Raw genomic sequence first — 13385 nt, forward strand, 5'->3', positions numbered from 1 at the left:
ATGGGACCTTTGTTGACTTTGGAAAAGCAATTTCAAACATGGGTGGGGAAAGGAAAAGGAGTGTAGGCATGAGAGTGGGAAGAGTAGGAACAGCTTGCTCATCTATGGCTAAAACTTAAGACAAGGAGAGGAATTTGTGGTGGGGGGAGCTTATTAGTTATGTGGTACAGATAAATAATAATGTTGCAGTTTCAAAGGAATATTGTTGCTGGACAAAGACCATGGCACATAGAGCATTAGTTTTTCTGCTTCATCTCTCTTATATATGGCTGGGGGAAGAAGGGAACAGTCAGTGCTGCAGTTTACCGGAACTGGCAGAGAGTTCTGAAAAAACTTGTTTCTAGGTCATTCCCAGCCTGCTTCTTTAATGTGGCTAGAATAAGAGGAAAATTTTAAGTAACATACAACTGATAGTTATGAAATGACTTTGGAATTATGAAATAGCAATGCAGCTCAACAGAAAAAAGTCTAGTATAGTGGGAAAACACTGGACTGGGAAACAGAGGTCCTTGGTTTGAATACTAGCCCAACTACTTCAGTGACCATTGTCATCTACAAAACAAAAGGATTAGACTAGAAAGATGCCTTCTAAGATTATCTCCAGATCTAAATCTATGATCTTATGAATATTCATTGAGCATATGCCATTTGTCATGTGCTGGAGACACAAAACAAAGAAGTTCCTGCCTTCAAGGAGCTTACATTTTATAAAAAACTAAAAGATAAGCTTGCTATTAGACATCCTCTGGAGTACTGAGGGACACATTTTCTTTGTTTTTTTCATTTTATCTTAAGAAAATAAATATTAATTACCAACATCAGGTAGAAGTTGAAAAAATGATAAAAGTTTGTTAATATGAATGAAGAGATATGATACTCAGTTTTTCATAAAAGTTGCTTAAACTTTTTGGTGTTATGAGCCCCCTTTGGCAGTCTGGAGTTGTATAGATTCTCAGAATAATGTTTGTTTTTTTTAATCTTTTTTTTTAATTGAAGCTTTTTATTTTCAAAACATACACAAGCATAATTTTTTACCCTTGACTCTTGCAAAACCTTGTGTTCTATTTCCCCCTTTTTTCTCTCCACCCCCTCTCCTAGAGGATAACTAATCCAATATGTGTTAAACATGATAATAATATATGTAAATTCAATATAAGCATATGTATTTATACAATTATCTTGCTGCACAAGAATAATGAGATCAAAAAGGAAATAAAATGAGACAGAAAATAAAATTCAAGCAAAAAACAAGTGAAAATGCTATATTCTACTCAGTTCCCACAGTCCTCTCTCTGGGTATAGATGGCTCTCTTCATCACAAGATCATTGGAACTGGCCTTAGTCATTTCATTGTTGAGAGGAGCCACGTCCATCTGAATTGATTACCATATAATCTTGCCATTGCTGTGTATAACCCCCTGGTTCTGCTCATTTCACTTAGCATCAGTTCATGTAAGTCTCTCCAGGCCTCTCTAAAATCACCCTGCTTTTTGTTTCTTATAGAAAAATAATAGAATAATGCTTTTAAACACACAAAATAAAATGCTTAGGATGGTGAGGAAAACATTAAAATTAAAACCCAATTATAAAAATATATTTAAAAATAAGTTTATGTAAAACAAGTTAAGAATTGCTGGTTTATAAAAAGTGTTTGGATATGCCAGTTTTTATAGCAAAAGTATTTTCATGTAGTGGTATTAAGTGGTATTAAGTAGGGTATTAGGCAAATCATGTGAATAAAGATAAAAAGAAGATGCTTTACATGTTCTGCTACCACAAGCAGAAATAACTGTCCTGCCAACTCTTACTTGTAAAGTATGACAGTGACATGAGGAATTTGGGAGATGGTTAATTCCCCCAAAGCATAAAGTTTATACTATCTTAATTAGATTTCCATTGGTATACCCATTGGCTATATTTCCCCCAGCTCATAAGGATTGTCATGCAAACTCAAATCTATTTTAAAATAACATAAATCACAGGTTTTCAAAAAGTAACCTTCTAAGGTCAAATTTGAAGTTTTTAAATGGGGAAAATTATTGTTCTTGCTTTGATTATGTTACATAATCTTATAGCTTGTGTATTGTAATAAAGAAGTATTTGACCATCCATAATACCTTATAATTATGTTAGCCTTTATGAGGAGCAAGAGCTAATGTTTACTTTTTATTATTTGGGACTAAAAGACTTTCTTTTTTTGTACTACCTCCAATTTCAGTACATGACATAGATGCCAGAGCACATTTGATTGTCTACTTGGAAAGAAAACACACACACACACACACACACACACACACACACACACACACACACACACACACACACACCATTTGTCAAAAAATACTAATCTTTTGTCCTGTTGGGAAAATTGTTGTTGATGTTCTGGAGAAAGTGAATAATTAACAATATTTTGTGGGAGTGCTAGATGATAGTGATTACAAAGTTCATTAACTAGCCTTAATGGCTATCACAAGTTCTTTCTCTTTAGATGAAGAAGGGAGGCTGTCACTTCAAAGCCCAGACTCCTTTTTCACCTTGAAGCTCTGGTTGGTTACTTAAGGAAATACAGATTTACACCGTCAACTAATAAATGAAGATTTTCAATTAACAAAATGGAAAGAAACTTAAAGAATGTTCTTGTGATTGCCTTTGGTTTTCTGCTATTATTTACAGCATATGGAGGTCTTCAGAATCTACAGGTAGGTGTATGTATTTCACTTGGCAATCTTGAGGTTTTCAAAAGGTATATGCCCCTTACTCTTTTTGGCCTCTTGGTCCCCAAAGTTACATGAAGATGAGACATATAATTATGATAAATGTAACCTGGAATTCTATGGGTGCAAAAGGTTTATAAAACCTTTCTTTACTACAACTGTCTGAGGTAGGTAATGATAGTAATAATAATGATATTCTCATTAGCCTGAAAAATGGCTTGCCAATGGTCATATAGATGACATTAGATAGGACCAAAATTTATTTCATCTCTATAGGAGAAGAGAATTCCATGAATGAAATGGAATGGGATAGATTTCAATGGAATCTGCATTCATTTTTCTAAGATCTTCTAAGATAAGATTTTTTTTTAATTTATAAGACAATTTCCCCCAATTACATTCGACATTTGCATTGGGTCTTGCCAACAAAATAAATCATATCATACTCTTGGATAGGGTTTGTTAACATCTGGGATTGTTTTTTCTGTTCTTGAACTTAGCTAAGACAGGTAGAAGAAATTATTATGAATCATCCCCTGTTTTGAACCATTAGACTTTGAGATTCTAGCATATAAATCCATAAAAAATTCTCATAAAACCTGTATAGTGCCTTCAGGTTAGGCCTTGGGCAAGCTTTTAAAGAACACAAAGTTCTGCCTCCATGCCCCTTTGTTTACCCCTCTTTTCCCACATTATTCCTTCTTCTTTCAGTTCTTTCCTAGCAAGAGTTCCTGGGAGAAAAAGATATATCAGTCATTTATATCTTAGTGTAGAATTAAAAATGCTTATTATGGGTGAGGATTTGCCATTCTTGGGAAATTTTTAAAAGGCTGTTAAAGTGTGTGTGTGTGTGTGTGTGTGTGTGTGTGTGTGTGTGTGTGTGTGTGTGTGTGTGTATTTAATGTTAAGGGCATTTATGTTAAGGGCATTTAAACTTTTTCCATAGCAGAGATTAGAAAAGATATTATCTTTGTGATATCTCTTAAATCAAAACTTGCTAGCTGCTGTGTGGTCCAGGTTTTATTTTAGCAGATCCTGAGTGTATCCATTGACAATATGGTGCCATCTGTGCTTTTTGAGGGGTACTATTATAATGCGCATCATTTGTTAGCATTTGTAGCAACATTTTCATGCTTCCTAACATTGTGAGCAAATAGGCAATACAATAACTGACAATTGGCATGGTGCTTTAAAGTATTGAATACATAATTTCATTTGTGCCTCACCAATTTTTGAAGCAGAAACTACAAGAATCATTGCCATTTTTCAAGTGAAAAAGTGAGAGACAACATGTTGTACTGGATGGGGGACTGGACTTGCAGTTAAAACCAGGGTTCAAATCATACCTCAGATATTTAAGAACTAAATGAGCTTGGATTAAGTTTCTTAAACTCTGAGTACCACAATCTCATGTAAAAGAAGAGTATTAGACTAAGTGCTGTGTCTCTAAGATTCCTTCTGCTATAATCCTATCACTTTGTCTAAGGTCAAGCAGACCTTGCAGTTCTGTAGAAGCAGAACTTTGTTTATTCCACAAGCTTGTCCAGGGTCCAACCTAAAAGTAACATATACAGATTTTATGAGATTTTTACAGATTCATATAATAGAATCTGACCTCAAAGATAAATGGTTGTAAATAAGATGATTCATAATGATTTGTTCTACCTGTCAAAAATGCTATGCTTAAGAAGATAGAAAATCATATTCCAAATAATTAATCCCAGCCTTTACAAAATGATTTATTTTGTTGGTAAGACCCGGTAAGAATGTAATTGGGAAAAGGTAGTTTTATAAGCAAAAAAAAAATCTCATTTAAAAATGTATTGGGAAAAAATGATCATAAATTCCATTGAAATCTATCCCATTTCATCCTATTCATGGGATCATGTGGGCCTTTGGAGGAACTCATATATCTGACAGCCCATTGTAGCCCCCTTCTCAGGCACATGGAGAAAGATGAGAATGACAGAAGCTGGTGGTAGTTATTAGCAGCTAGAACAACTGCACTGCTTTCCTCAATTCTAATTTTTTTTTTTCACAGATTCTGCTGGATTATCCCTTGCACTCCCAAGGGATGCATATTCCTCATCTTGGAGGATACTGCTCTAGATCAAAGTTTCTTAAACTATGGATTGCAATTCCATAGAAGGTTGTATAACTGAATGTGGGGGTCATGAAATTATGCTTCATTATCAGTAAACATTTGATTTACATATATATTTTATATACCTGGGCTTATGTAAAATTTTGGTGGAGCAAAAAGGGGTTATGAGTAGAAAAAGTTTAAAAAGCTTCCCTGCTCTAGACCACAACATGCAAGCAGTTTATTAGGATATGAAGGGAAATCTAAAGAACTATTTAAAAAATACAATAATTGAAACAGGGCGCTTGTTCAGAATCTGGAATTCAGTGACAGAAAACTGGGAAGGTTAAAAAAAAAAAAGTTGTGCTCCCTCCTATTATATAAAACAAAACTAACCAACCAACCTTTCTTTCTCTCCTCCCCCCAAAAGAAAACAATTAAAAAGTTCACATCCGTTTTGAGTTTTTCATCATCATTTTTCATACACAGTTTTTATTTTGACTTTGTGTCTGCTGCCTTGCTTAAATTTAAAGCTTAAAACTACAGATAATGTTGAGTTATAAAAAATAATAATGCTCCAATTTCCTTGAAATGCCTTTCTATTTCATTTCTTGAAGTTAACTGCCCTACTTGAGACTTAACAACATAAAACTGGGTATTGATATTTCTTTTTAATAACCATGTCTAATATACCTAATATTCCTTTCTTTTTTTTTATGCTGAGCCTAATGTTGTATGAGCCTGTGCTCAATAGGAAGCAACACTTACTGAGGTGGTAATGGAATATGGGAGATTTTGGATTCCCTTTTCACCATTCAAACAATGAAACTTTTCCCCAAGTAGGGGAAAATGACTGACATAATGATCATGGGTCAGGCCTGAGTATAGGTCCAAAGATGCTGGAAATTTAGCTCCCCTAGAAGTTAAGCTTAGAGAGACAATAGGCTTCAGGAGTTGGGAGCTGCTAAGAGGAAGATTTGCAAATTGACTATTAGATATGGAATCCAAGAGAGGGGGATTGCCTCATCTACAAATAGTCTTGATATTTTCACTGTACTTACTGTGACATTTAGGCCTCTCTGAGTTAATGGGTAGGGTTCCCACAGAATCTGCCTTTATTTTCCCAGCTAGAAGTGCTGTTTTATCCATGAGTCTTAGAGAGAATCTCTAAGAGGTCAACTCCGCTATACACATAACTATGTTATAACTTTATAACAATTATTATATATAGTGTCATCTCTTCTACTAGACTGGAAGCTCCTTGAATTATATGCTTTTAATCTTTACAGTCCAGACCTAGAACAATTCTTTGCATTTATTTTGATGCACCCATCACTGCCCATCACTCATCTTGTAGAGTTCTCATTTGAAGGAGTATTTCCCTTGAGTTCTCTAAATATTGTGTAGATATTAATAAAAATTATTAATAATAATTGCTAGCATTAATATAGCAATCATGAGCCAGAAGCACTTTACAACTATTTCATATGATTCTGTCTACAACACAATAAAGTAGATGCCATTATTATCCCCATTTTATAGTTTGTTTGTTTTTTTCCCTCCTGAGGCTGGGGTTCAGTGATTTGCCCAGGGTCACACAGCTAGGAAGTGTCTGAGATCAGATTTGAACTCGAGTCCTCCTGAATTCAAGCCTGGTGCTCTATCCACTGCACCACCTAGCTGCCCCTCCCCATTTTATATTTGAAAAAAATGGAGTCAAACTGAAATTAAATGGTTTACCCACAGTCATATACCAAGTTATTATCAGAGGCTGAATATGATCTTGGTCTTCCTGAGTACAGCCCCAGAAACTCATCAATTATGGCACCTAGCTGCATGAGGGCTATCCTTCTCTGATCCCTCGCTCTTGTATCTAATGACCCTTTATGCTTCTCAGGTTTTACAGTTCTTAGATGACATCTTTTCTGAAACTTTGGGAGGGTAGTCAGTCCTTCCTTGGGAATATGCCGGAGTCTACCCCTAGCCGTGTGCCTCTCTATTCATTGGCCTCTAAATAACCCATATGTCATACAACCAAAGGAATTTTAAAGTTCTGAATGTATTAAGCAGCTAATAACTATTTTCTGAAACCACGGACACCTTCAGACCACTAAAGTGTAAAGAGTGGGGAGGCTTGTTTTTGTATCTTTATTCTGTAAATGAATCCCTGTCTGACTCATTTGTCTTGGCTGTATTTTACTAAGCTATGAAATGAGAGTTGGACTTGACTAGATGATCTCTAAGGGCTTTTCCAGCTCAAAGACCCAATTTAGAATTGACAGTCACTAGGTTGTACTGATCAGCACAGCCAGCTCTGTTTGTTTGCTTCTTTTTCTTTCTTTCCCCCCCTTTTTTTTTCTTCCTTCTTCCTTCCTTCCAACAAAAAGTCTTAAGTAGAGAAAGAGTTTTAAATAGATCAGAAATTTTAAATAAATAGTCTTTTCAATGAATAGCTGCTAGAGCCTCTCCTCATAAGGTCATCATGCATCATTTGTATATATTTTCCATGTACCTATTTGTTTACATGTTTCTCTCTTTTGAACATGAGCTTACTGAAGCAAGGACTGTTTTTCCTTTATTTGTTTTGCTAGGGTTAGGGTACACAGTACATGACACATGGCAAGTACTTAATAAATGCTTGTTGATTGAACAATTACAACAGGTTTGTAATTACCGTAGCACCTCAGAATGATTTTTGGCCTCAGGGTAACACATAACCTACAAATGCAGTGGCTATTACAGTTAAAAGGAGGATTACTCCAATATTTCAGGTTTCTTTATGATCCATAATAGATACCTTGCCTAACGTGTAAAAATAGGCATATAAAGAATATAGAGGCTCCATTAGCGTGAAGGTTGCAGTTTTATGCCATAGGTTATGGTTAGAGTCCATACTAAAATTATAATGGAAATGATAGTAATTTTTTTATTGTCTCTCTGCTTACTCACTTGTAATCAAGCTCTCATGACCAAAGCACACTGATTTAAATCTCTCTGCTTACTCACTTGTAATCAAGCTCTCATGACCAAAGCACACCTTTTTTATTTGTAGGAAAGCTGTGGGTGGTGAAGAAATATCAATTTAGTGAAATGCTGCAGGATTTTCAGTAACATACAATAGGATAAGTTTAATAATTAATCCTCAAGAATAGGAAAATGGTCTTAGTCTAAATTACTCTGGCTCTACTCCCAACTCATGAAATAATAAATCTTTGCTGTTGTTCAATAGTATCCAGCTTTTCATGAACCAATGTGGATTTTTCTTGGTAAAGATATTGGTGTGATTTACCATTTTCCTTTCCAGCTCATTTTAGAGATGAGGAAACTAAGGCAGACAGGGTTAAATGTCTAGGGTCACACAGTAAGTATCTGATGCTGTATTTGAACTCAGGTCTTCCTGATATCATGGCTGGAATTCTATCCGCGGTGCCATCTAGATATTATAATAAATTAAATCTAGCATATTTCCTCCCAAAAAGAAGTAGTATAGCACAATGAGAACAGATTGGGAAATGGAGTTAGCAGGGCTTGTGTTCAAATCAAGATCATGAGAATGTTTCCTTGAGCAAATCCCTTCACTTTGAGTCTTAGTTTATTTCTTCACTGGTAAAATGGAGATAATCCTATTGGATTATGTGGATTATGAGACAATGCTTAGTAAAACTTAAAATGTTTGGGTCAATATGATTTATCATTAATTTCTTCTTTCCTTTTTGATATTTAGTGGAAATGTTCCTTCCAGACCATAGTTTTATGCTGTGACTAGTCTAAATATGGTGGCTAGCCTTGTTTTCCTCCATTTATTTTGCATTGCTCTGAGAAGACTTGAAATGCTGTGCCAACACGAGTTATGATTTCTTTTTTCTCTTTCTCCCTGATATTCTGAGCAATTGTTCTTTGCAGTCCAGGATTTTAATCAATTAATCAAACAACAGATGTTTATTAAGTACGTACTTTGCACAAGGACTTTCAAAGGGTTTACAATGTAGTTGGAGATATAACATAAATATTTCTCCATATATTGGAAGTAAATTCCAGAGTAATTAGTCCAAATTAAAAAAAAAAAAAAGAAGGATAAATAAAGAAGGAAAGTTTGAAAAGCCACAAGCAAAACTTAGAGATTACAGTGTCTCAGACACCAAACTAAAAGAAAGTTTCAAAAAAAAAAAAAAAAAAAAAAAAAGAAAGAGAGAAGGTAACATTTGATTTTGATTTTTGTTTTTCTTTCATTATTATAGTTGTTTTGTATATTATTTTCTTGGTTCTGTTCAATTTACTTTGCATGAGGTTATATGTCTTTCCATGGGTTCCTTCTTTTTCACTATTTTATTTACAGAATAATAATATGCCAATATATTCATGTTCTACAATTAAGATAATTATATAGAAGGGTATCTACTTTGTTTCAAATTTTGCTATAATTTTTTTCTTTGTACCACTTCATGGAATTTGAGAGGTAGAATTTGTCATATCACTCACTTCCTGCCAGAGAACTGATAAATTTAAAATACACAGAAAGATACATTTATTTTTGGTCATAGCTAAAGTGGAAATTTGTTTTGATGAACTATGTTTATGCTCAGTTTTGTTCTTGGGTTTTTCTCAATTGACGTGTCTGAAGTCAGTAAGTGGACAGATTACAAATGAATATAAAATAAATGAATATTTTTTTTTTTACAGAAAAAGAAATTGTTTTGTTTGATTATTCAAAGTTTTTCAGGAAAAATAAGCAGAATACCTAAATGATCTTTTATTTATTTCCTCTTTTAAATGAATATAATTGACTATTTTTTATTTGTTTGTTTTTACAGAGCAGTCTTAATGATGAGGAAGGACTAGGAGTGGCTACACTCAGTGTTGTCTATGGAGCCCTGATCCTGTCTTCCATGTTCCTTCCTCCAATTCTCATTAAGAAATTTGGCTGCAAGTGGACCATTACAGCCTCCATGTGCTGCTATATCGCATTCTCTCTGGGAAACTTCTATGCCAGCTGGTATATCTCCTCTTCTCTCTTCTAGTAAAAGCCCTGACCTTCAGCCAGCTGCAACCTGTTACACATTAATTATAGGGCAAATATGGAGAGAAGTCAGCAATGGAAGATATCAAAAAAGATCAGTTGACTAATAGATTCCTTCTATCTTGTACTCTAGCAGCACCACACAATATTCCAACAGAGGATACCAAGGCTTTCTTATCAGTACCTTTAAATTGTTAGAAATACTTGACAACCATCTACTGAACTTTCCATCATCAGAATTCATTGGCACTTAATGACCTCTCTACCTATGTACTTCAGCTAAAAAGTATGTTGCTTACCCATTTTTAAAAGTATGATGAATGGTTTGTCTTTCTCCATCATTTCTCTCAAAAAAAAGTAATAAAAAGAAAGAACATGCCATTTTATGTTGCCTAACTGAGATTCTTTTTTTGTAGGTACACCTTGATCCCCACCTCCATCATCCTAGGTCTTGGAGGAGCCCCGCTGTGGTCAGCCAAATGCACTTATCTTACAATTAGTGGAAATGTGTATGCACAGAAGGCAGGAAAACTTGGGAAAGACGTCGTCAACCAGTATTTTGGCATCTTCTTTCTTATATTTCAGTCATCTGGTGTCTGGGGGAATTTGATTTCATCTCTGGTATTTCAGCAAGAGCCGACCAAAGGTAAATGGAGCTAGCTGAAATACTGCTCCAAGAAGGGCGTCTTTCTGTGGTGATGAGTGAGATAAATATGTTGATTCAGTCTTTAAAAAATAATTTTATTTTTAAATTTAATTAATAATAATTTATTATTTTAATTAATTAATTAAATTTTTATTATAATTCAATTAATTTTAATTAATCCAATATTTATTTTTTTCTCCTTCTCCTACTCCCCTCCAAATTAAAAAAAATTAAAACATTTGTAACAAATATTTGTAAGTCAAGCAAACCAAATTTCCTCCCTGGCCATATCCAGAAATGTATGGGTTTCTTTTGAATTCATGCCTTCTCTATCAGAAGTAACGTGTTTCATCATGCTGTGTTAAAGGGAAGTCATAGTTTAGGAACTTTGGGGGCATGGTTCCAGTGACTTTTGAGAATGCCTGAACCAGTTCTCAACACTGCCAACCAGGGATTAATATGTCTGTTTTCTTTCAGACCATCCAATATTTCCACTTGTGTCATTTTTGCCTATCTATTGACTATATGGTAGAACCTCAGAGGTGCCTTACTTCTCATTTCTTTATTAGTTATTTGAGCACATTCATACAGTTATTGATAGGTTGGATTTCTTTCTTTTAAAAGTACTTGTGCTTATCCTTTGACCATTTATCTTTTTGGGCGCTGCTGATTCAGTCATTTCTATATTCCTTTTGACCATTTATCTTTTTGGGCGCTGCTGATTCAGTCATTTCTATATTCCTTTTGTAATCTATATTGAGAAAGCTCAATATAATTTGTATTGAATTTTACAGGGTTATTTAGTCATTGTTTTCCCTTTCAGATTTTCTATGTAATATAAAATTAGCTTGATTTTCTTGCCCCATTCGCATAAATTGAATCATCTTAGTTTGCTACTAAGATTAAGGGTCATATGGTCATAATAATTCAGTTCAACTCTGCATTTTATCAGATGTGTGGGAAGTAAGGGCTGCCAATTATCTTGGAGACTAGTTTAGTTGAGTCATCCAGGATCAAAGTTTCTTTTCCCATATATTCTCTTACTACACTCTTCTGTTTGTAACTGTCTTTGGCACACCTAGATATAAAATTTTGTTGCTTGATGGTTTTCTTACTCATTGACCTTTAGCAAAACCATATCTTGAAAGTTCAAAGATCAAATGACAGAAAATTATTTGATTAATAATAACTTATATTTACATAATAGTTTACCATTTATAAAAACTACTTCTCAAGACAAGGCAATAAGTCACTTTGCTTTGTTCCCCACCACCATCCTGCCCTTACCAGTGGAAAAAAGTATCTAACAAACATGTTCCATCATAGTCTAAAATGCCTCACTATTCAATTCAACATTTCTGACATCTGTTCCCTATGGTTCACCTTCAACCTCAGTGTCATCCTTAATTCCTCATTCTCATTCATCTCAATATCAAAATATGAAGAAATATTTACTATGTATCAGATACTGTGCTAAGCTTTCTGAATGCCCTTTTTCAGGAAGCTCCTATTCTAATGGGACACACAATATACAAATAATCATGTGTGTAAAAGATAATGTAAATGGAAGAGAACATCTAGTAAGAAGGCACTGCCTCAATTCTTATATAGTCTTTAATTACTGAATGGCATTTCATCAGAAGGACTAAGATTTGGGAAATACCATAGCTTTAAAAGACCATGTTTCCTTCCATCTGGAACTTTTATCAATAGCCTTTACCTGTGTCTTACCACTGGATTCCAATAATTCTGGAGGAGAGAGTGAGCTAATGATTTTGCAGGACTCTGATCATTTAAATCCAATTCATTTACAAGTCAAGGAATCACTTTTCTGATGTCATTATTCTGGAAGAACAAAGGATGAAGAACAACAACTGATAAGATGGCTGAGAGTAAATAGGTCTTTGAGGTCTTCCTGGCTTCCCTCAGATCAACACCAGACCAAGCCCGTGAATGGGTTTTGGAATCACAGAACCCACAAATATTTGGAGTGTAGCAAATTTCCAGCAGAAGATATTTTTGAAGAACTTCAGGTTCTCAGTCAGGTGGTTGGTGCTGATGTGTGGAGGTTTGTAGCCCAGTATAGATACAACGTAGTACAGGGAGACCCAAGGAGGAGAGACCTCCCCATGTAGGGGGAATCTAATGGGTGCCCCTTTGCCAAAATACAACAGTATTTTCTACTCTGTCCTGGTTCAGAAGCTAGTGGATCAGCAGACTAGCTGTAAGACCTCCATCACAACTATAGAAGGCAAATAGTTAGATTCTGAACCTCAGCATAAGAAGTGGGACTTGGCCACACAAACACTAGAAGAAGCTGGCAGCACCAGCCCCAGGACAGTGTGAAGCCACTGTCACCTGTAAAGAAAGCTTGGGACAATATCCACTTTACCCTAAGAGCAGACCTCAACCCTTAAAAATGAGCAAAAAAGCAAAAAAAAGTTGTAATCATAGATAGATTTTTATGGAGACAGGGAAGAACACACCTCAAACCCTAAGGACACTAAAGGCAAAAAAGCTCCAGATAAAATTTCAAAGAATTATATGTTGTTCTCTATCTCAAAAAGCTCTCTTGGAAGAATTTAAAAAATGATCTTAAAAGAGTTAGAAGAAAAATGGGGAAAGGAAATGAGAGCTCTGGAAAAGGAAACACAGAAATTGCCTGAAAAAAAATCACTTCTTTAAAAATAGTTCTGGTGAAATGGAAAAAAGAAAACAACTCCTTAAAAAACAGAATGTGTGAAATGAGAAAAAAATCCAATGAACAAAACAACTCATTTAAAAATTCAATTGGCCAAATGCAAAAAGAGATTTAAAAAAAGCTAACTGAAGAAAATAATTCACTAAAAAATTAGAATTAAACAAATGGAAGTAAATGATTCAATGAAACATCAAAAATCAGTCAAACAAAACCAAAAGAATGAA

At 34.7% G+C, this 13385-nt stretch overlaps 1 protein-coding gene across 6 annotated transcripts in view; it reads left to right on the forward strand.

The window, feature by feature from the left end:
• The window catches only part of UNC93A (unc-93 homolog A), a 68975-nt gene that overhangs the window by 27833 nt on the left and 27757 nt on the right, over positions 1-13385 (forward strand). For 3 of the 6 annotated variants that reach the window (XM_074309307.1, XM_074309309.1, XM_074309308.1), the window contains 3 exons: positions 2489-2699; positions 9609-9790; positions 10231-10460. In XM_074309307.1, the coding sequence (XP_074165408.1) occupies positions 2613-2699; positions 9609-9790; positions 10231-10460 (499 nt within the window). In that variant the 5' untranslated portion in view covers positions 2489-2612. The remainder of the gene's footprint in view (positions 1-2488; positions 2700-9608; positions 9791-10230; positions 10461-13385) is intronic. The other 3 variants (XM_074309310.1, XM_074309311.1, XM_074309312.1) reach the window with 1 other exon arrangement.

The sequence above is a fragment of the Sminthopsis crassicaudata genome, chromosome 4 (genome assembly GCF_048593235.1).
Source record: "Sminthopsis crassicaudata isolate SCR6 chromosome 4, ASM4859323v1, whole genome shotgun sequence".
In the NCBI taxonomy this organism is placed as follows: domain Eukaryota; kingdom Metazoa; phylum Chordata; class Mammalia; order Dasyuromorphia; family Dasyuridae; genus Sminthopsis; species Sminthopsis crassicaudata.